The 23,114-nt window shown below is 41.9% G+C and overlaps 1 protein-coding gene across 2 annotated transcripts in view; it reads right to left on the bottom strand.

Annotated features, from left to right (window-relative positions):
* Window positions 1–7,348: 7,348 nt before the first annotated feature.
* The window catches only part of CEP85L (centrosomal protein 85 like), a 120,000-nt gene continuing 104,234 nt past the window's right edge, over window positions 7,349–23,114 (bottom strand). For both annotated transcript variants that reach the window (XM_040597475.1, XM_040597476.1), the window contains exons 7-13: window positions 21,924–22,076; window positions 21,490–21,644; window positions 19,769–19,886; window positions 19,403–19,453; window positions 13,808–13,915; window positions 13,226–13,439; window positions 7,349–11,862 (exon numbers count right to left, since the gene is read on the bottom strand). In XM_040597475.1, the coding sequence (XP_040453409.1) occupies window positions 11,699–11,862; window positions 13,226–13,439; window positions 13,808–13,915; window positions 19,403–19,453; window positions 19,769–19,886; window positions 21,490–21,644; window positions 21,924–22,076 (963 nt within the window). In that variant the 3' untranslated portion in view covers window positions 7,349–11,698. The remainder of the gene's footprint in view (window positions 11,863–13,225; window positions 13,440–13,807; window positions 13,916–19,402; window positions 19,454–19,768; window positions 19,887–21,489; window positions 21,645–21,923; window positions 22,077–23,114) is intronic.

Raw genomic sequence — 23,114 nt, 5'->3', positions numbered from 1 at the left:
CTTATTTAAATGTGAGCTAAATTATTGAAGCAGTGTCTGGCACCCCCAGAGCTTTGGGGAAAGAGTGTTACCTGTGAGTGGAAGGTGTACACAAACAAGTGAACAGCAGCACTAAATGCAGTCGTAGCCGTCAGAGGTTAGATCATCTTCCAGGTCTGGGAATACAAAGCAACGTAATATGGAGCAATAAAAACTACCCGCGATGGAGGAGGCTTAGGCTGGGCATTTAAACAAGCTGGGCACGCACAAACCCTTGGGCCCTATGGAACGTGCCCATGAGCGTTGAGGGAGCTGCCTGATGTCACTGCGAGGCCACTCTCAATAACCTTTAGACAGTCACAGCAGAGGGTCCAGAGGACTGGAAGAAAGCAAATGTCATTGGCTTCTTCAAGAAGGGCAAGAAGGAGGGACGCAGGGAACTACCGGCTGGTCAGTCTCACCATGATCCCTAGGAAGGTGATGGAGCAAGTTAAGCTGAAAACTGTTTCTGACCATGTTAAACACATGATAGTGATTGGGAGTCATCAACGTGGATTTATGGAGGGGAAATTGTGCGTGACCAACCTGATAAAACTTCTACAACAAAATGATTGGCTCAGTGGACAAGGGGAAAGCATGGGTGATAACACCTTGACTTTAGGAATGCTTTCAGCACTGTCTCTTATAACGTCCTCATAGACAAAATGATGGGTCTTGTTGCAATTGTCTGTAAGCCTGTAAGAGTGGGGCTCTTTGCTTATTTAGAAAAAAGACCTGAATTTCTTTCCTGAACTGGATGTTCTTTATGTGATCAAGGTCTTTGCCTTACTCCTTTGCTTTGTAAAGTCACTGTTTGCAATGTATGTTACAAACAATCTGAGTTTGGTTCATTTGTGGAAATAGCGGAGGGTTTTGTTACCAATCCTGTGTTACACAAATAAATCTACTGGAGCTTTAGAAAACTGTACATAAAATTGCAATATCCAAACAAGCTGTTAATTCCCAGCCCCAGACAGCTTTGACTCTTCCATTACCCAGCAAGTGGTCTCAGTCATACAGTTATGTCCACACTGAGTGCAGCAATGTGTAACTGCCTTGCTTTGGGCATGGGAATTTGCAAAGCCACCTTGGATGCCTACCAGAAGGGTTTGTGCCTCCTACTATATGGAGCAAAAAGATGCCTAAGGTGATGCACAGGAAACACTAAGATGTCTGGGTGCCTCCTGCCTCCACCCCACACCAACCTGCTCCCAGACAGCCTCCTGGGTAACAGAAGGATTTGCAGCAGAAGTACTGGCCTGCACTCCTACAGTCAAACATCCCTTTAGACACAGCCAGCTGACTTGCTCAAATTTCTCCAAAACTTCTGAAGGTCATGGGCAGGATGCCTCCTTTGAAATTCATTCTTCTTCTGTAGCAATGTGGTGGCCTCTGACCTTCAGCAAGATGCTTTGTCCCCTATTTTACCATGGTTTATAATCTCATCATGAAGGTGTGCTCTTGGGAAGTATCTGCTATGGATTTGTACCCCCTCAAGCCTCAAGAATTGAACCCAGGTTCCCCAGTGACGAGGCAAGGGCTCATTTCTCAGGCAGAAGGTTAGCACTGCTCCCTGGGGTCCCCCTCACTCACCTTAACCCAGCACAGCACAGTGACCCCCACACAGGGGGTCTAGCGACTTCTTCCTGCAGCCTGAAAGGTAGAGAGAAACTGCTTTACTGTTCAATATTTACCCCCTCAGCATCAAAGCTACTTAAGATGAAGGTTCCCCACCAGCTTCAAACATCCTGAAAGAGAAAACGAAACGTGATGGGGCAGATAACCTTCTCAAATGCATTGGTGCTATACCCCAATGCCAGCTCATGGGTCTGTAAATGGCACCAAGGGCACAAGGCTGCTTTCAGTAGGACAGCAATGGTTTCCTTCTGCTGAACTCACGAGGAGCTGCCTTCCAGCCCTGCTGATGGATGCACCATGCCGTGTGCACTTCCCAGGGGGAAGTAAAACAGTAGCAACCTTTTACTTTGGTCAAGAAAAGCTCTCTCAGTTAAAATTGCTGATTTCTCTTTGGCAGAGGCAGTATTTCTGCTTCAGACTCCAGAGCTGCTGGAAAGAGTTTAATTCCCAAACGAGGTGTTTTAAGGCCAAAGCCTCATTTTGTTTACACAGGCTGGGATCAGTGATGAGCCTTGAGAAGGTCAAGGCAAAGTTTAGCCAATGACTTGGGGTTAATTCTTTTTAAAAAAGAGGATCAGTTTTGTATTTATTCTTACATCCTCAACGTATTTTGGAGTCAGGCTGCACATACTTAGTTTTAAGCTGCCTGGGATTCCCACGTTAGCTGCTCTCTCAGCCATTGGGGGTAGTTTGTGTGCTGACCTTCGCAGCCAGCATGGCAGCACTTTGGGGAAGGTTTGGGACTTTCTGAAAATGCCAGCACTCTGAGAAAACAATTTTCAAATCGGTGGCAATCTAGGTGTTTTCAGCTCCTCTCACCTCCAAGACACAAACAGGTGCCTGAGATACCTGGGTCTGAGCAGACCATCGCTTTTAATTCGCCATGACTTGCAACACACCCCATGCTGGCCATACCCAGCTCCGAGAAGGCTGTTAACCTGTCCTGAGCGACTAGTTTCACCTGTGCACACAATCTGGGCTGGCTCTGTGCAGCAAACAGTCCAGGCAGCAGCAAACCCAGGCTCTGAAGCTACCACTGGGCAGGAGCAGTGTATACTTACTCACTGGCTCTTCATGGTGGTAATTAATTTTTATGAATGAGGGCGAGGGAAAGGGTGTTAGAAACAGATTGATTATAATCCGCTTTCAATTAAAATGTTTGAACCATAATTTAAACTAAAAATATCCTATTACTTATCTTTGCCATTTCATGGGCACTAAGGCAGCAGATGATAATGTAACTAATGATCTGATTGTCACCAGCTTTTACAATGAAGTGCAGCTGGGCGCTGATCAGATTATGCCATCAATCAAAGCCCCCTGCAGTGCTCCCTCCTCAGCAGAGCTCTGCGCAGGGTGCTGTGTGCCTGCACCAGCTCCCTCCCAGCTATAACTTTCATTTTCTCTCCGCAACATAACGAGATCCCATGAGGGCAGCAAAAGTCAGGCTGCAAATGGGTGCAGTTTGATGATCTACTGGTCATTGTTATAATATTTCAGGGATGATTTTGCTGGGAGGTGGCTATTTTGTGGCTTTAACCCGCCAGTAAATCGTATTTATCATAGCAGAGTTACCAACCAAAGAAGGGTCCTGAAACCAGGTCCTACCACGCTGGCTCTGACATGAAGAGGACAATAAGGTGGTGTCTGGATTAACAGGAGGCTGAGGGCCATCAACACACTGTGGTGAAACTGAGCTTGCAGAGCTTTCAGGCTGAACTGAAAGATGACTTGGGTGCCTGTGCTCAAGGTGTGATGGCCACCAGGGTGCCTGAGTCAGGCCCTCAAGGACTGGAGCAGGGTGCGTCAGACTTGAGAGAGCCTGTCTCACAGCTGGGATTTGTTTGCAGTGGAACAGAGGGTCTTCATCAGCCCATCCTGCCCCCTCCATGGCTGCCCCACAGCTCCGGATTTGCCCCAGGCACCGGCATTGTTTTCTGGCCACCTTAAAACACTGGGCTCAAATGCACCAACACAGGACCAGCTTCCTGAACAGCTCAAGCGTCCACGCACTGGGGGAAGACAGATCATCTGAAAAAGCTTGTGTCATCACTCACTCTGCCCAGAGCTCCCTCCCTCCCTGTGGCTGCATTCTCCCCCAGAGTTAACTGACAATAAATTAGGCATTGTCCAATTTAACCATTACGATCAAAACCAGCAGAAGGTTAGAAAATGCAGCAGTCCGTTAAGTCCTGTTGACCAAATTACCTTTGGAAAGCCATGCTGCCTTGCTCTTGTGAACAGCCACGTCTCAGCAGACAGGTAGGTGTTTCTTCCCCGTCCTCCCCCAGCCCCAAGCCCAGATGTAACACACCTGATCCCTATGGCTAGAAACACAAAACCAAACTTTAAAAGAAGCCTGAAAGTGATTGCAGAGTCCTGCAAAACAATTCGGTAAATTAAAGCAGTTATAATCGCAGAGTGTAATGAGTCCTTGCTCCAATTACTGCATTAGCTTCTGGATCTCAGCCAAATCGGCTTCTTTAATATTCCGGCTCCACAACACAGGCATCATAAATACCAGCCATGAAAATAAGAATGGCAATTAATTTGCCATCAAAGAATCAATAGCAAAAAAAAAATTTAAACCAAATTACTGATTACAGTCTTTCCTTTCCTAACAGTAAATCATTAGAGTTGATAAGTATAAGGAACTGTTGTCTCATCAGAGAAAGTGCTCAGTCACAGATGCAGACATTCAGAACTGCTTTTCTTCACTGGCTCAGTATGACAGCCCCGGGAACCAGGCTAATTGGGCTCCACACTCTGCCCCTCCTCTGGGCTAACATAGGGAGAAGCTTCACATTTTCTGTGATCGCAGCAACAGGCTGCAGTGCCTGTGCCATAGCGAGCTGAAATCCTTCACCAGCTGGACCTTGCTAGTACCGAAAAGGGCAAGTCAGCTTCTTGAGAAGCCAGGAAAATCCAGCTCCTGGCTCAGCCCACACAGGAGCCCTGGGGCTGGTTTTGCGGCCGCAGGGCTGGGACCAGCACCCGACGCCCCCGGCCCCGCGCAGAGCCCAGCCCTGGCAGCCGGGAGCAGGCCCTGCGCTGGGCCTGGGTATGTCTGGGCCCTTGCCCCAGCACAGCCCAAGGGCAGCAGGGTGCAAAACACCCCCCAGCTTGCCACCTGGGGCCACCGCAAAGCTCCAAACAACCCGTTTGGTCTGGGGGAGCGCACTGGTCTGGCTGAGCGCCCCCAGGGCTGTGCTCGTATTGGCAGCTGGAAAGGTGGTGATAACACACCAGGGTCTTGGCTCCCGCTGAGCAGTGCTCACAGCATCACGGCTGTCTGTAAACCCTCCCCCCTCACCAGCAGCCTGGGGGTGGGCGAGATCTTGGGAGGGGACACAGCCGGGACAGCTGACCCAAACTGACCAAAGGGATGTTCCATACCACATGGCATCTGCTCAGACCTAAAAGCTACGAGAAAGGAGGAGGAAGGGGGGACATCTGTTATTTACAACGTTGGCCTTCTGGAGCAAGCACTACACGTACTGAAGCCCTGCTTCCTGGGAAGTGGCTGAACATCGCCCGATGATGGGAAGTAGAGAATAACGTCTTTTGTTTTCCTTTGCTCCCACACACATGACCTTTGCTATTGCTTTATTAAACTGCCTTTATCTTTTTTACATATTATTTTCTTACCCCCTGTTCTGTTGAGGAGGGGAGATAGAGCAGCTTGGTGGGCACCTGCCACCCAGCCAGGGTCAACCCACCACAGAGCGGCTTTTGGCATCTCCCTGGCAGACTACCCATGTTCTCAGCTTTTAATGTTGCAGAGACGAGCTTTTTTGATACTAAATTCTATTCAGACGCCCCTCGAGGAGGAGTTTTCAGTCAGAGAAGTCTCTTACCACAACTTTCACTGTTACAATTCACTCTCTCAGTAGCAGACACAATTTTTCTCAACCAAAACTTGACAACAGTTTCCTTTTGCCTTTCTCCAGGCAAATGTTTTCCCAGGTACACAGACCAGTAAATCAGTTTTCTGGTCTATTAATACCTAGGGGCTGCATTCTTCTGGGGAGCTGCCAAACCACTCATGAAAGAGCCCTGAAGCATTAGCTGAACCTATCAGGTTCCCCACAAGCGGAGCAGGCTTCAACTCCATGACTTGAAGCACGCCTTTACTTCCATGAAATTCAGACCTGTGACATCAGGAAAAGGAGGGGAAAAAGCAGCAGCTGCCCCTAAAGAGGGAGTAACTCAAAGTAGGAAGAGAAATATGCACATACTAAAATGTAATTAAATATCGTTGTTCATAGTGTACGCTTTCCCTTACCGCTTGGAAAACCTCCAAGTATACTGAACCCATTCATTTACAAAACAAACAACCCAGCCTTGTTAGCACATCCTGCAGAATTACTTAATTTACATAATGTAGGCCATCTACTGCAGATTTAGCTATTGCAAGTTGTCCTCATTCAAGATGCTGCAGCGTTATGTGCATCATTTTTATCCACATTTGGAATTGTATTTTGTTTGTGGCATAAAGGCAACAGAACATTTTCTACCACTACTATTGTTAGCAGTGCTTTAATCATGATACTTTGAAACCTAAACCTGACTTGGAGCAGTTCACAAAAGGTCACCCTCAGAAAACTTATGGAAAGTTGGCATCTGTGCAGCCCTTTACATACATCGACACACGGCACAGAATGTTTTTTAATTGAGTTAGAAGCCCATCATTCAACGTTCAGTCACAAGGCTGGTGAAAAGCAAGTGACCTCTACCATATATAATGCATTAGCTAATTAAACTGAATTTCCCAGAGTCTTTGAAAAGAGGCGGCAGCGTCAACTTCTGTGCTCTGCACAAGACAAAGAGGGAAGAGGGGAACACCACTCTAAACACAAAGCTCATTCAGCGTTCAGTGCTCCAAACAGGCTTTGCGATTTCTGACAGGGAGCTGTCAGAGAAGAAAACATTTTTGGGAGACTCCACTTCCTTCAGCACACTGAGTAAAATCCTTAACCTTTGACTCTTCCTCAGACCGCACTAACTTGACACGGAAGGGAAGACAACATCGCTTGGTTGAATTGGTCTGGACTGACCTGCAGTATTTCATGCAGCTGCAATTTCTGACTGCCTTAACTACTGCTCAGTCTGACCAGCCATCCATTTTCTAACTGAAAAATAACAACTAAAACCACATGTCCTTTCTGATCACCAGTTTTCTTCTTGGTACCAGACTCACCGCTGGTTTTGTTTCACCATCCCATTTTCTTTTTTGCCCTGTGTGACTGGCTTCGGGGCAACCACATGTTGCACAGCTGATGAACCTTTCAGCAACTTTGAAACTAGCTATCGTAACACTTCCGCCTACTATTTTATGCCAACTTACTCTTTGAAAAAGTCCTACCTATGATCTCTCCCATCAGTATCCAAGACGGCTAACAGGAACACCTGCTTAAAAAAGCATCAGGGACTTTGCAAGCAACTCTGCTCTAAACCCCTTTCACTGTACTGAAATAGTATGTTTGCTACTAAGGGTCTGTTCTCTTAGAAAAATCAATGCCAGGAAGAGAGCTAAGTCAGCTGGTATTCAGGCAGAACTACAGAGCACTGAAGGGAAACTGGGGTGGGTATTGGGAAGATCTTTCACTACTCCTTTGTCTCCTGCCCCTAGTCCAGCTTCGGTCACTTATGTCACGTGCCAGATATTGGAAAAACAAGAACCATGAAGAAATCACTTTTGTAACAAAATTTATTTTTGCTCTGTGGATACAAATCCCAAACATCAACAAAGAAATTCCAGTGGAAAAATACCAGTCATTAACAATGAAAACTTTTATTATTATTTAATAAATAGAACTTTGGCATTCAAAATTCTAGCTGTAAACCCTACTTTAAAAAAAATTACAAAAAGAGGCAAGAACAACAAGCCTAAAGCTGAGCCAGCCAGTGGCTCTTTTACTTTTTACAATGAACAAACACATTGTGATTAAGTCATGACAACTCTATTTACATATGAGGTATTCTGAGCGGTTCAAAAATTGAACCCAATTTACAAAACTACCAGTCTTCAGGGACTGATCCAGTACATATGTCAGCTGTGCTTTTAAAAGATAGCTCCAGACACTCCTCCCCACTGAACTAATGATATACTGTAATTAATATACACATTGTGATGAGATTCCAGCTCACGCTTCATATGGAAAAAAGCTGCATACTATGACCAGCCTAACATTCCAAGTGTGCACCTAGTACCTAGTTTAAGTAATTCTGTTTCTAGATGACATGCAAGAGTCCTTACTACAAAAGCTTACTAAGAAAATATCAGCAGGTAAGAAGAAAACAAGGTGCAGTCATCAGCATCCTAACAACTTATAGGGGAATATACACTTAGGTCAGGCAAAAAAGGCACAAAGGTATGCAGCTGTGGAATTAATATTGCTAATGAGCTACCAGAATAAAACATTCCTTTAGATAACCACCACTGATTTGTTTGCAGTCTAAGAATGCAGATTATTCAGAAGATCTTTTCCCTGCTCATGACAGAACTAGTCACATCAATGAAAAGAGCCCCATTATACCTCCAACTCCACCTGTGTAACATCATTGATGAGGACAAGGGAAATTGGAGCGAATTATGCCCATGCAGTGTGCTGTTGCTGCCCATGCTAGGGCAGCAGGTTGCAGAGTAAGGGTTCTTTTCCTTGTGCTCTTACCCTGAAAGAAAAACATCCAAAAAAACGTCTGACACAAGAGGCGGGCAGTGAGGGCAAAGGAAGGAAGGAAACCTTTTGAAGTTAAAAGGAAGACATTTCAGCTCCTGTAATGACCTCAGGGTCACCAGCAGTTTCAATTGCTGGAGCCCGGGTGGGTGGTTACAGCAATCTCCACAATTTCACACAACCATCACACTACGAAGCTGCACAGTGGAGGCTAGCAACCTAAATCACATTTACACAAGTGAGCTGTGTTATTTCTATATAGTAAACACAGAGCATCATCTATAGCTTGTCTGAAGACAGTTACTTTCCAAGTCTTTTTCAAAATACATTCTTGAATACAGTAGTTACTGTAAATATTTTCTGAAGGACTGTATAAGTTCAATCTGAAACTATACAAAAAGTTGCGGTACAAATTTGCTGACAGCCAGAATGGTAGAGTCCCCATTCATTAGCGTTGTTTTTCAGCCCTTGAGATTGTCTAATAGCTACAGCAAAAAGTTGTCATGACTGAATCTAAGCAATTCCAATGTTAACATTCATTAATCAACTCTGTATTAAATATGCTGAATGAGACCACACACACTACATTTTAACCAATTAAACAGTCATGCATATCTTAGACAAAGCTTATTCCATTTAGAGGCATCCAGAAACTGATGCAAATATGTTAATTGCTATTACTACAACAGGCCAAATTTTAAGAAATCAAAGCAAAATACTGTATCACTGTAGATAGTCAACTGGTAGTCCGCATCTTTGGCTCATACATCCATCATCTACCTCCCTACTTTAATTTGACTGAGGCAGATAAACTCAGCTGTTGTTGTTTTTTAAATCAAGTGCTTTAAAGTCAACATAAATATTACAGGTTCTGTAATAAAAATATTACAGCACAAGATTACCAATGGTAATCAAAGTACTACAAGTAAAATGGGACGACCTTCCTGAGGGCCTTTCAACTAACACTTGAAGAGCTTAAAAGCTCCTGAAGTGCTTTGCAAATATAAATTACTGATCTCAACTCTGCAATACAGTATCGCTATTTAACGGGAGGGACGGTGGAGGCACTCCAGCCACATGACCAGCTTAATAGTTCAAAGTGACCCAAAAAATCTCTTACTCCTCTCTAATTGCTCTATTAAACTCCTTGTTATTTCTACCAAATTTAGAAAAATGTGTTACTTGGTAATTTTTTTTGTAGGTACAACATTTCCATCTAAGGAATTAATAACATGCAACGTAGGTGTTTCCTCCCTCCCTAATACTTCTAGTTTATCATCTGAAATCCTGTTGTTGAATTCTGATACAAGACAGATGCCATAAACTATAGATTTCACTGCGGGGCCAAACCCAAGGAACTACACACCAAAGGAACGAGCTGAGGCCCTAGTCACAAAAGCCAATACTGTTAGAGGTACAGGAAACTGCAAGCCCATTCCTGCAAAGATCCTTGCTTTCACTTTTGCACTAGTAGAAAAGTACACTTCCAAACCTACAAAAAGGAGATGAGAAATTTAAAATTAAATAGCCTCATTTTTTGCCGTGAAGTAGAGACACTAGGCAATTTCACTCAAGATTTCACCTAGACACTATTTCAGTGCTCACAGGAGCTGAACCAATCAGATTAACATATCTGAAACCACTACATAGCAATAATATAAATAGCAACACTATTTTTCACAAATTAGTCCATGTGTAGGTTCAGGATAGAGAAAACTGTCAAATAAATAAGTCCATATAGCTAAAAAAAATAGTTCACTAAATTATAAAAACAACATTAATGGTAACTGGAACAATGAACAGAAAGCAAAAGATCACCAAGTTAAAACTGGTAACGAGTCTACCTTGCTATACCATTTTTTTTCTATTAACACAAATATAATCAGAAAACTGAAGACACTAACACTTTTGCCATAAAAATGTTACCCTAGAATTTACTTGGTTCTAACTGCTAAGCTTTTTAAGAGATCCCTGCTGTTATCCACACTACAGCAGGTCAGTTGACTGACTTGCACTTTAGTCTTTTGAAACTTTATTACCATATATAGAAGCATTTAGATTGGAAGAGATCTTTAAGTAACTGATGCTCATATATTTTAACAGTGTGATCCGAGAGTGGTTTTGCTCTTTGCAAGTTTTTGTTTCCTTCAGTTAATTACTGTTTTACACCATGCATAACTGTGCACTGACTTGCAGTGATGTTCCAGGAAATCAGAAGTATTAATGTCATCCGTCCCATGGGGTTGAAACAGCACTGCCAAGTGAAACTCACTGAATAAACTATGGAACACAACCTTGTTTTTTTTTTAAATGTAATTGCTTCCCACATCAACAGAGAGATCAAGAATTCCCAAACAACGTGGAAAATTTTGCAGTCCTCAGATAACTGAGTACTTAATACTTCTAAGTGGAAACATTCTGTTCTGAGCCCTGATTTTGCCAAGTGCCAAACACCCGTTTTGTAGCTATGGTAACCATTTTGGTTGAAGTGGTTCACACCCTCATCAGAGGCCTTCACGGACTGAATGAAGACCAGCCACATTTTAAAATGGAGATGACCTAAGGGAAAAATAAGTATGGTACAAACACCAAAATACAGCCTCTGACAGCCATGTACTATGCTGCAGTCTCATGCTTTCCAGCTCCTCTGGGTTTGTCACAGACTTCATACTATTGAAACTTCTTACGGCAATGTGAGAGTGCTTAAAACAATTTGATAGTGCTATATTTTATGGACTTCATTTGCATAAAAGAGTTAAAACTTGGGTTTCTTCTGCTATTGGGCAAACAAGATAGACATCCATTACTAAAACCAACATTCTTCCTCTATCAAATTATTTAGGCCACTTGAAGAGCCACTACTTTTTGTAGTGCTCCAAGATTGTTCCCATTGCAATTTCCAGAGTGAAGTGCAGTTGCAGAAGCCTCTGGCTTGACCACAAACAGTACAGGTCCTTTGATGCTCTGCTCTCATTTCAGAGCACAGATAATGCCATACAAACCTCTGATGAAGGAAGGGACTGAAGAGTAGTAGCAGCACGGCTGTTTTGATGCTCTGATTCCAGAAACTAGGTGAAGTAATAAAATGAGCCCTAATGAAGGAAACAGAGTATCCAATTGAATGATTCTTCACAGTTCGTTCCTACATTCAGTAGTTTGGAGAAAAGATTTCTTATAGTTTGTACCACTCTTTAAACGATGACTCTCCCCCCACCCCCAGACTCCCGAGATTAAATGCACAGTCTCAGAGAGATGCATGTGTGGTGCTATTTGCAGTCTTCCGATATGGCTCCTTAATAGAAATGCAAAGACCTGTGACACAGCAGCATTTAATAAGTCATTTGCTACTAGATGAAATGTTGTCATTGAGTAATGCAATTGTCCCCCATGTCCTGAGCATAACGGTCTGACATTATAGTCCTTAACTCATCAATATCCTTTCGTAACTGATGAACGTCCAACAGCTTCTTTGAAAGGGTTTCTGTGCTGTGGTAATTTTCATTCTCTTCAGCTGAACAGCTCAGCGCTACAGAAAACAACAACCAAGGTTAAAGCTCTAGCAACTGTGTTCTGTGAATACTTCAACTAGTCAGTCCCCTTTGAAATAAGGGGTAGGTCACTTTAATTACAGCAAGACAAATCATGCTTTAGTATGATGACAAGCCAACAAAATGCTGTACTGTGAACAACTTACCGTGTTGTAACTGAACTGTGTTGTAAGTGAACTTAAAATCAATTCAGAGCACATCAGTGCTTCTCTGAAAGTCATGCTTTTCTGTTTACACCAAGACCTGGCCTTGCTAAAGTCTGATGGATCTCAACAGATGGGTAGAATAGCCATTTCCTAGCAATTTTGGAGGTTTCCGTAGCCACTCAGAAAAAGAGGATAGAAAGCCTGGGGAAACGAGGCCATGTAAGATGATGAGATAGCACTAATGCTACAGATATGCTGCACTATTCATCCTGCTGGCTGATGACGGTCTCATGGACTTTGAGACTGGCATACGCTGCGCTCCCCAGTATGTCAAGGGGTTACGGTGCAGATGAATCTATGTGGCTCCTGATGAAAAGGACTCTATACTTCTACCTTTCTACCTTGCTGACGGTCCAGATCAGCAACCAGTCTGATTAAGTCTAATTAACTTTCAGAAAACAATACAATATGATACAGTCAAGGTAAAAAAAAAAAAAAAAAAAAAAAGCAACTGTTTATTAAGTTTTTTAAAAGAAAAGATCTAACACAAACTCACTATGCCAAAGCTTTAACTGATTTGCTTTAGGGTGTGCTTCTCATTTCCTGGTTAAGTTTAACAGCTTAGTAAGCGCTGCAGACTAGATGTGCCATTAACAGTACTGGAGGTGAAGGTGACTGGCACTAGGCTTATCTAATAGACAGACACCCCCAACCCAGACAGGTACATGTTCAAACAGTGCATGCATATTCCTACCACTTGACCCTAGGGCTTTGAAACAAAACCACATCGTGTAGCCACACCAGGCCTGCTTATGCCTCACCTCTCTTGAAATGAGTTCATACGGTGGAACAGGTTTGCCAGAAAAGCATACGTTAGCCCTCAGGGTGACTGCAGCATCCCTCAGGAGGGACAGACACCTGGCTACACACCTCTTTTCTAGTGGGGTGAACATACCTGTGATTCAGTCCATATGACAAGGACCTGTTGTAGTCATATGCATTTAGTGGCCCAGGTGCACTAAAAGCCCAACTTTTCCAGAGAGCTCCAGGAGTAGAGTTCACAAACAACTGCTTCAGTTGCACAGCAAGCGGGGACACTGGCCTGTCCAGCTGGCAAGTTCTAGCACCGCTTAACTAAACCGTTACACCCCTATGTCAAAACATTATTAAGCACTGGAATGACAACATTACTTACATCTGATTCCCAGCAGTAAGGAAAGGTTAGGTTCCTTGCCCTGAGCTCTCTGAGTAAGAATACTGCACAGTGCTTTCAAGTCAAACAAGCAATGGGACATTTCCTTGAATAACTGGTCTGCTATAGGCATCTTCTCAGATACTGGCTGCCTGGACTGCTCCACCTGCCGCATCTGCTCCTTCAGGCAGGCGTTCTCTTCCATCAGTCTTTGGTTCTTTGTGAAAAGTAAATGGGAAAAAAGGGGAAAGTTAGTCTGAAAGCGTGCACTGTAGCAGAAAATTTCCTGTTTCAAACCACAAACAATATAATTAAAAATAATTAATTTCCATACATACCATAAATATTTCTGTACCCCTCCAAAGAATAGCAGATAGCCATGTAAAAGCTTTCTGTTTCATGCTACCACAGCTTTGTGGCCTTTACCCTTGAAGTTCTCACTTCTTGAGGTAGGGATGGTATGTCTGCACAGCAGCCAGCGCAGTCTATGTAATAAAGCGCATAAAGCCCTAGCAGGGGACCTTATAATCATTCTATAAGCTTCTTCCCAGATCGTGTTATTAGGTTAGTGGAGTTTGTACTTACTTCAGTGACAGTTTTATTTAACTGCTCTATATTCTTTTCTTTTTCTTCAAGCTCACTTGTCATCTTCTGAACTATCAGCTTTTCTTGCACAAGCTTCTCTTGCATAGACTAAAGTGAAGGAAAACACAGGTAATGATTTTAAATTTTCACACTTTATATTAGCACTGACCAAAAAAAAAGTATCCTCTGTAGATTTCTACATTTCAGTTATTTACTGCTTTTGTATTAATTCTTCATTTTTTGTTTTCTACCATGTTCCACCTGGTAATATTCAGCTGGGCCCCAACAACTCTCTGTGCACTAACACAACTATTCTAAGTATCAGTGAACCCTTTTAATAAGCAGTACCTGTTCAGAAGCAAGAAGACTGTATGTATGCAAAACCTTACTCATATATGGAACGCATGAAGCCTAAAATAACCATGCAATATTGTTTAACCAAACAATTCCACTTGAAATAGCAGCAGATTAATGACAACTAAGCTTTGTTTGTGCAATTCCAAGTTGTAACTGAAGATTTTTTTGGCCTCTACTTTCCACAAAGACTACGGTAGGACTTCCTACAACCTTTTGTAACACAGAATTCATCACACTTCTATACAGCTGAGAAGAAAGGCCTTTGATAATCGATACATAGCAGCAACCTCTTAAAAACCATTCACACACAAGGTAAAACAGACTGTCTATACAACTCCACTGAAAAAACAACTACTGCAGGAAAAAACCCCAAACGAAAAAACCCTTATTTGTAGCTTATAGCACCATTTTTAACAGATACATTAATTACTCTTTTCAGTAATGTAAACAAAAAATTCCTAGGATGCTGTTGTACTTAAATATTGGAGCTTTCCATGACTGACTTCCAGATCAGTCACAACCAGCAACAAACAAACAACTGCTGGAATGTGAAACCAACTGCTGTCAATTCCTCAGTCTTCGTTGACAGAATTGAAACTGAGAAATCATGAAATAATTCCAAAGTAGATTTTCTGGAGTTAATTCAGCCTGTCTTTTTTGTTAAAAGCACTCATATTTATTCCACTATTTGGTGTTTAGATCTGTAGATGTGTCTTTCAAGGTCATCTGGCAGAATTCAGAAAGAGGAATATTCAAACCGCGATATCTGAATACTAATAACAACAAATAGTGATTACATAAACCCCTGATGCTTTCATGAAGAAAAAAATAATCCTGTTTTGTCATTAATGGTATTATTCACAAATCCAATGCTGTGCTAGCACAGTGCATATCAAGTGTCCTCTCCATCCCTAGCTCAGCATGTTGATACATAAAACCTGTTACCCAATTTCAATTATAAGATGCAAATCCGATCCCACCATGCTCAAAATACAGCTGGAGCACTGGTAACAACAGTGCATGTCTTGGCAGAGTTTTGACTATAACCTTTCACAAAGTGGGAACAGACCATGATGGGCAGAAGCAGCATTTCACACACCAATGGCTCTCAGTTTATGGAATGACACTGTCCCCAAGAAGAATGTTTTTATTTGGCTGTCTGCAGGAACAGTCCTAAAGACTTTTTCTTCCAAAGGAGAGAACTCCCTCACAGAGAATTCTATATGGCAGCTTAAATGAAATGCTATAGGAAGATCATAAGTCTCTCTTTAGTAAAAGATACGTTTAAATTGCTGCACTATGACTCTGCAGCCTTAACCAAAGACACAAAAAAACCCAAGCTCCCCACTTAACAGAACCACAGTAAATTGTGTCAAGGTATGTTGGTCTGGAGGTCTTAGGAAAACAATTTAGGTTTGGAAAAGAAGCCAAATTTACTCTTGTAAGAGCTGCTCCTAAGATGTACGAAGAGTAGAACTTTCAGGGTACCAGTACTTTGGAATTGTAGCACATAGGAGACCTACTATTTACCATGTACATCACCTACAGAGTGGATGAGAAGCCATTTAATCGATTTACCAGGTATAAGAATTTTTAGTGCTGACGAGAAGGCAGGGAGTAATGAGAAGCAAGGCAGGGCTGAGACTGAGCAGAGTTTTTAATGGCCTGGCCACTCACTGGAGGTGTGCAGCCTTGACAAAATTTCCCAACACATTCAGCTCAGTGCTGCACAAATGGTGAGAAAAGTCAGTACTTTGTCATACCCTTTGCAAACCTGGAAAACAACAGTGCTAAAATTTACACACTTAATATGGACTAAAAAACCCCAGACTTTCATGAAGTAATAAGAATCAGCAGACAGAACCCAGAAACGACTACTTGTTTTTAAAACCATTTTCAAACACTTGACCCGCTTCTCAGTTCACCCATATTGTGCCCCTCAAAAGGAAGTGCTGAAATAACTCGCATCCTGAAGATAAGCCATGTGAGAAAGCACAGCTTCACACTCCAGTGGGAGGAAAGGGAGGAAGAAAGAGGGCCCTGCCTCATGTAAAAGGAAACACCCTGGGCCAGGAGAGGGCAGGAAATGGCCCTGCTTCAGGCATTTCCTTTGGCATGCTTGCAGACGGGCAGAACCTGCAGTAGTGTTGAACAGTTTTACTCTTGTTTCTTAAAAACAGCATCTACTGAGGAAAATGGACATACTGGGTTATACTGAAGGTCCCTCTAGCTCTGTCTGTGGCAGCAGCCAAACAGAAGATGCTTAGGAAGGAGGAGGAGAACAGGGCGATGTAGGTACCCAAAAAACCCTCCCAGCTCCCAAGTATCTCCAAATCTTAGTAGTCTTCTATGATGAGCAAGCTCAGGGACAGCCACACCCCCAGTTACCACACATACATTAGTACTAGTATTAATTTCATATCCCACGTCAATGGCAGACATTAAAGGTTTGATAGTGCAACCTTCCTGAGGGTGGGGAACACAGGTTCAGAAATACTCCCTTCTGCAGTGCATTTTCAGAACTACACCTCCCATTAGATTTACATTTACTCCAAATGCAACTTCTAGAATATTCAAATGATGTGCACGTGTTCAATTCATGATTTGCACCATTTAACAGTAACTACTAGAAATGAAAATCAGTATTTCTAAAAGATACGCCTAACATCTATCATTGCCTGCTACCCTAATCTTAAAGCTCAGAAAACCCATGTGTGCTTACCAGCTTGGCTGAGCTATGATTTCCCAGTTGCTCACAGTGATACGAGTCCTCCGTACTTTACCCTTAATTTTTCCATATGCTTTCCAAAGCTACAATTTGGTGGCATTACTCCCAGCCTGGCACAGTTTGCGTTTATTGTGACTGACAAGATTGAGAGACGTACTATGGGTAACACAAGCATTGCACAATCTAACTTAACTTCTAATGTCTTTTTTTGTACCAAAAAAATGTTAATTTTGTGATATCTAAATTAATCACGTAAATACAGATTTTTTTGAAATACCATTCCCATCTATGATTTTCCTCTTTCTGAAGATGTACTATATATGCAGCATGACATCTCATCAAGACCAACCAGACTTTTAATCCCTCATATTCGGAATAAACCAACCAAGCAAAACCATACAAGGACGATCTAAATCATTCCACCACAATAATGAGCAAATAGAAACTAGTGCTGCTTCATACACTGCTGCCTGAAACAGAATTTGTTTTCAGCTTGCAAGTTAAAAACAATGAACTGGAATAAATTCTCAAGCATAAGTTTATAACGTGGCAGAAGATAGGGACTAAAATGAGATTTTCTGCATTGAAGATAAATTATATCTCACTGCTGATAAGGGATTTCCATTTCTAATGAACTGTTTTTCAGTGTTTCCCAAGGAACAAATGTTGAAGGTCAGGGTGATCAAGGATACAAAGAAGCTTCTGTAGTCTGCAAGTAATTGGAGAGCTAATACCATTTTCGAATCTGACTTTCTGTCCTTATATAAAATACCTCGAAAGAGGAAAAGTAAGAGAAAGCCCTGGAGAACAGAACATTACTCTGTTCACTTACTGTCACAACTACTCAGCCTATCCCAGTCTCAGCTCCCTAAAGTCACTTCAGACTAAGCACACAAAACAGCCATCTGTATAAATGTGCACAAAGTCTCAAGATAAAGGTGATGGTGAGAAAAAGATCAGGAAGTTTAGGAAATATGAAAGGATTTAGGTTGGTGATGATACATTTAGGTAAGTTCTGTCTATTTCTTATAAGCACAACATACATGTAGCATGTATGTAAATAATCTTAACTAAACTGAGGGATAGAGACCCTCAGAAAGGTTATGGAGTTCAATTTGAACTTTTTTGGGTTTCACTACTAAATACCCAAAACAACATTTGCCTGTGGTGTCACCATTTTTGCATATATAACAGACTGCTCCATAAAACCATTTCAATTTGAAGAATTTTGTCTTCTTCAAACCTAGAGAAGTTTAAATGATTTTGGTTTTCATTTAACAGATGTATGTTACGTTGCAACTTAAATTCCTCTACTGATGTATTTAATACACTGTAATTTAATCAAGAAAAAATATGGTTGTTGACAGGAATCAGGTCTGCTATTTACCTGAATGGTAGAGAAAGGAAGCATTTTAACGGTGGAAGACAACTTACTTTCAAGAGCAAATAAGCAAACTTGGCTCTACTGTGCAAAGGAGAAATAAGAAAGTACATTCTCTTAGCAAGGTTTATGCAAACAGTTTTGCATCTCTTCACTATTTGGATTCTAGCTCCATAGAGTGCTCCCTTTCACTTCGGAAGACGCAGGCATTCAGCCGATTATTTACTACCATTCTGTTGCTCTTCCAAACCTAACATACACAGAGCTACAGCACGAGCACCCTCCTCACTCTCAAGGGACAACCCTATAACTTCAGTCTTTCTGGAGGACAAGGAAGCAAAAAATGTGGAGACAAATGCCAATCTAGAAGAAGAATGCAGAAACTGGAATTTATTGAATTTGGCTTCATTATTTGGTGAAAACAGATGTTTGTTTTTTTAAATTCTCATCTTTTTCTAAAGCAGGTCACACCTTCTTCCCTGTAACCTGTGTAATATTTTCTCCACAACAAACACTGGTCACTAAGTAACTTTCAAGTCTCAGGAGCCTGTGTGTTAATCTCATGAGCTGCAACTGACGCCTAGCTGACAACATCTGCTTTCTTGAAAAAGCCTTGGCCTCAAGCTAAATGCCCAAGACCTGCCGAGAGAGTTAAGATATCTGAGTAAGTGATGTGTCAGAAACCAGCTGAACAACCACCTGCTTAAGCGGTGCAAAATGCTATGGTTTAGAAAGGCACCTGTCACTACTAAGGATCTGAGCATGAAACTCCTCATCTGTATCACTTTCTGTACTCTGATCATCTGAACCCCAAAGTTGGATGGGAGGCTTTACCGTTACAGAGGCAGAGCTCACACTTGGAACAGGTAGTTCTCATAGGAAATCCACTAGACCAGCACAATAATGATGCCAGATGGCAACAGATTTCCACTTTATGATGAGCACCAGCAAACTGCTAAACCATACAAACATCCATAATGACAGGTCAGCTGCAGGATATAAGTTCTTGGCATTTCTATCATAGCCTCCAATACGGGAAGACAAAAGGACAAAATTCAACTTCAGTAATGTTACCTTTACGAACCAGAAGTGTATGGAGTAAATAACAGAACATACAACTCTTCCTTACCTGTACGTCTAAAATCAGTCCAGCAATCTGATTTTGTTGATTGTCTATGACCTAGAATATAAAATTGAGTAATTTAAAATGCTTGAATCTCTTCAGATCCTTTTTTAAAAATCAACTTACATCTGTGTCATCACAGATTCTAAATGGAATCTTTGAAAACATAAAAGACAAGACAGAGAGTTTAACTCTGATAAAACAGGATATTTATGCAAAATAAATGTACTGAACAGAAACGGACAGGTATTGAAAAATCTGAATTAGCAACAAATGTGTAATTCTTTAGTGAGATTCTTTATTTTACTTTAGATGTAAGCAATGCAGGACTCAAGGTTGAAGATGCTACCAACAGATCATTTGCAGACTAACCTTACTGGCTTTCTCATTCTTCTCTTTGAGACATTCATTCTCACTCTGAAGCTGTTTTGTGTCCAACATGGGAAGGCGAATACCATCTTCCAGGCATTTTTCAACTTTCTGTTGTAAACTGCCATTCAACATGAAAGAAGAATTAAGTGTGCTGACAGAAACAGAAGGGCTGTGTGTTCTAGTGAAAAATTAGAAAGCTGCACCATCTTCCAACCAGAACTGTAAAACCACACCTAGCAGAATCCAGCCTTATGAATGAGTAAACTGACAGTGGATGAATAGTCCAAAAATCCAAACTACTGTAGCTACCGTGGCACTGACAAGAACAGATTCACGCAGGAATGGATTTATGGGCCACATTCTGCGCTGCATCTCCCAAAAAGGCACAGCTCCAGCAGCACAGTGTAGGGGGAAGGGGCAGAGAGGAGCAAAGAAAAGCTTTGTGGTGTTCAGTGCTGCTCTGTGCTACTGTGGGAAGCAAAGCCAGCACCAGCATAGATCAGGAGTCTTCAAACATCTCAAAATTACAGCAGCTTTAAAATCAGACTCTCTCACTAGGGTACATATAACTCAAAGTACAGTCCGGAACCGGAGGCTGCAGCCAGTACTGGTGGCCTATCCTTCACACCCTCTGTGACTTATAAGGGTGAGCACAAAGCCACTCCTGCCAGCTGCTCGCACACAAGGGCATGACCTTCAGACCCTCTGTAGCTCAACTCAAGCTCCTAGGTGTAGCTAGAGCCTTTGCCTGCTCACCTTCTCTCAGAAAGGAAATACATTTTATCAGTGTTAGCCTTGGTGTCTGATTTAGAAACCAGAGGCCACCTCAACTATTTGTAGGCTTTCAGAAAAGACAAATGATCTGCCTCTAGATTATGAGCGCATGAAGAAAAAAAGGCTTTCATTGCTAAGATGGAAACAATGCGTCAACAATTTGTCTGGCAAGGTGTCCCAACCAGCTTGCCTTTCGTCATGGAAACACTTTCAGACTCCTGTGGCATGCACCTTTACGCAATGGAGGGACAGTGAACTGTAGTAACATCCACACAAATTATTAAAAGTGATTCCACCCTGCTTCCCCCTTCCCCTGTTTAAGTAGATCCCCTAATCTAAGGTACCATAGTAACAATGCCTCCATGTCTCATCTGGAACCTTCTCATGGATATCTGTCCAATTTGTTTTTTCATAGTTATGCAAGTACAATGACAACAGATTAACTACAGCTAAATCTCCCTGTAAATACCCCCCGCTCTCAGGGAAAAGGTAAGAAACAGCTACAATTTATTTAAATCTTTGACCCTTTCCTAATATAACCATCAGCCAATATGCAGGGAGCTTTTCCACAGCTTGTGACAGGATTAGTTATCAAATAGGAGCGCTGGCAGCTTCTAGACAATGCCCCTTTCCTGCACATTTTTATTCTACCCTCTACTCAGTAGCAGGCTATGATGCCATTGCAGTGGTGTCCCACATCTTTAAAGAAAGATAGTGAAGAATGTCCTAGGCAGACTCTTCCCTGTGGTATTACTTGTAACTTGATACAAAACAAAATCTTGTTGGATTTTTCTATTGTATTACTTTGTCACTCTGCATAGCAATATATTTATGCCATGAAAATCTATTACAATGCTAATGATTTAAGAGTTCAAATAACATTAGGTTTTGACATCAGGTGGCAAAAGACACCCATTTCAGGACACAGCCCAAGCAGCTGTTCATACCTCTGTACTGTTGTGACCAGATCTTTTTCTTTTTTCTTCTGACACACCAGCTGCAATTCTCTCTCTCTGCATTGCGATTGGGCCTCTCCGAGCTTCTTATCTAACTCAGTCATAGTTTCTTGAAGTTGCTTGTTCTTCTCTTCTAGAATTTGCAGCTAACACAAGTTACATTAGTCAGACACAATGTCACGTTAGCAGAAGGCCTTGTGGCAGGCCACAGCCTTGCAGTTACCTTCTGTATAATCTTAGACCCATCTCACTTACTGAGTATGGGAATCCCTAATAGCAACAGTACTTTCTAAAACACAGAAATACTCATCTTCCTAAACAGATGGGAAAAAAAAAAAGTATGTTGAAACAGTAAAAGATTTGACAACAGCTATTGGGGAGCTTACTTGTATTGTTGAAGTGTAAACAAACTCCCTTTACTTTACCTGTTTGGTCTGCCTTTCTATATCATCCAGTGTTGGTAGGTCAGATAGGTATTTTTCTAAGGTTTCAATCCGTCTTTGTTTTTCTTTGTTTTGCTCAGACTCTTTCTGGCATTTCTTCTTCAGGCTATTAATATATCGGTCTCTAGTTTTAAGCTAGAAGGAAGTAAGAGTACACGTTTTATGATTACAGTGAAAAAATAAACCTGCTTGGAAGCAACGGCTGGTCACTCTTTGGTAATTGTACTCTCTGCTGCATGAAAGGGTTGGTTATTGCAGAAAACAAACCCAAAGAATGATTAACCCCAGCAGCTCCAAGTCACAGACCCACACATGACCTCAAACCACAGTTGCTTCACCTCTGCCCAGAACACTCCATGTGCCTTGTGAACCGAAAACACAAACAGTTCAACAGCTAAAATATTCTTAGTTTTTTCACCAATGCAGATATTCATATGCAAAAAATGATCAGGAAATATTTCAGTCCATCCTCTTCCTCTGGCCTAGGAAAACAACTTAAAACACAGGGACCAAGAACTTAATGCAGCAAGAACTGGAGCCATAACCCTGACTGATGCAGTCTGACAATTACATCAGAACAGAACAGTGATTTTCTTAAATGCCTTTTCTACAGGCATCTTAATTGTCATCGGCCTGCAAAAGTTTTTTTATATTGTGTTATCTTTGCTTGCATTCCTGTACTTGCTTTGCTTTATTATCTAAGTCAAAAAAGCAGGAAGGAAAGTGGGGTGGGGGGGAGGGGGGGAAGAGTATTTTCCAGTCATAGTCCAGTTTAATAAAAACAGCATCTCTGTTGCTTGAACTAAGGTGTACTAATTCACAGATAACAAACACTTGTCACAAGAGTAAATGCTAAATGTTCTTTTATTACAGTGCTACAGACATCCACCTCACAGAGAAATAAATGTGTAACACTGTCAATGTCAGAGTTCAGTAACAGCCTGCCGAAAAGTTTAAGTAAATAACAACTGGAAAGTTTTTCCAGAGATAGCTTTCTATGTGAGCCACAAAACTAAGGACTGCCAAAAGGCCAGAAATCTTCGTATCTTTTATTTTATAGAGACCTCAAAACTGAACAAAGCTTTCAGGCTGCTTTAAAATCTTTCTGATCAGACAAAGCCCAAGTAAACTCCACGTTCAGTAAGGCAGAACTGCAACTCAGCCATGGTCTTT

The sequence above is a fragment of the Falco naumanni genome, chromosome 6 (assembly GCF_017639655.2).
Source record: "Falco naumanni isolate bFalNau1 chromosome 6, bFalNau1.pat, whole genome shotgun sequence".
NCBI lineage: Eukaryota > Metazoa > Chordata > Aves > Falconiformes > Falconidae > Falco > Falco naumanni.
The sequence above is the reverse complement of the archived record's forward strand: the minus strand, read 5'-3'. Positions and strand labels throughout refer to the sequence as shown.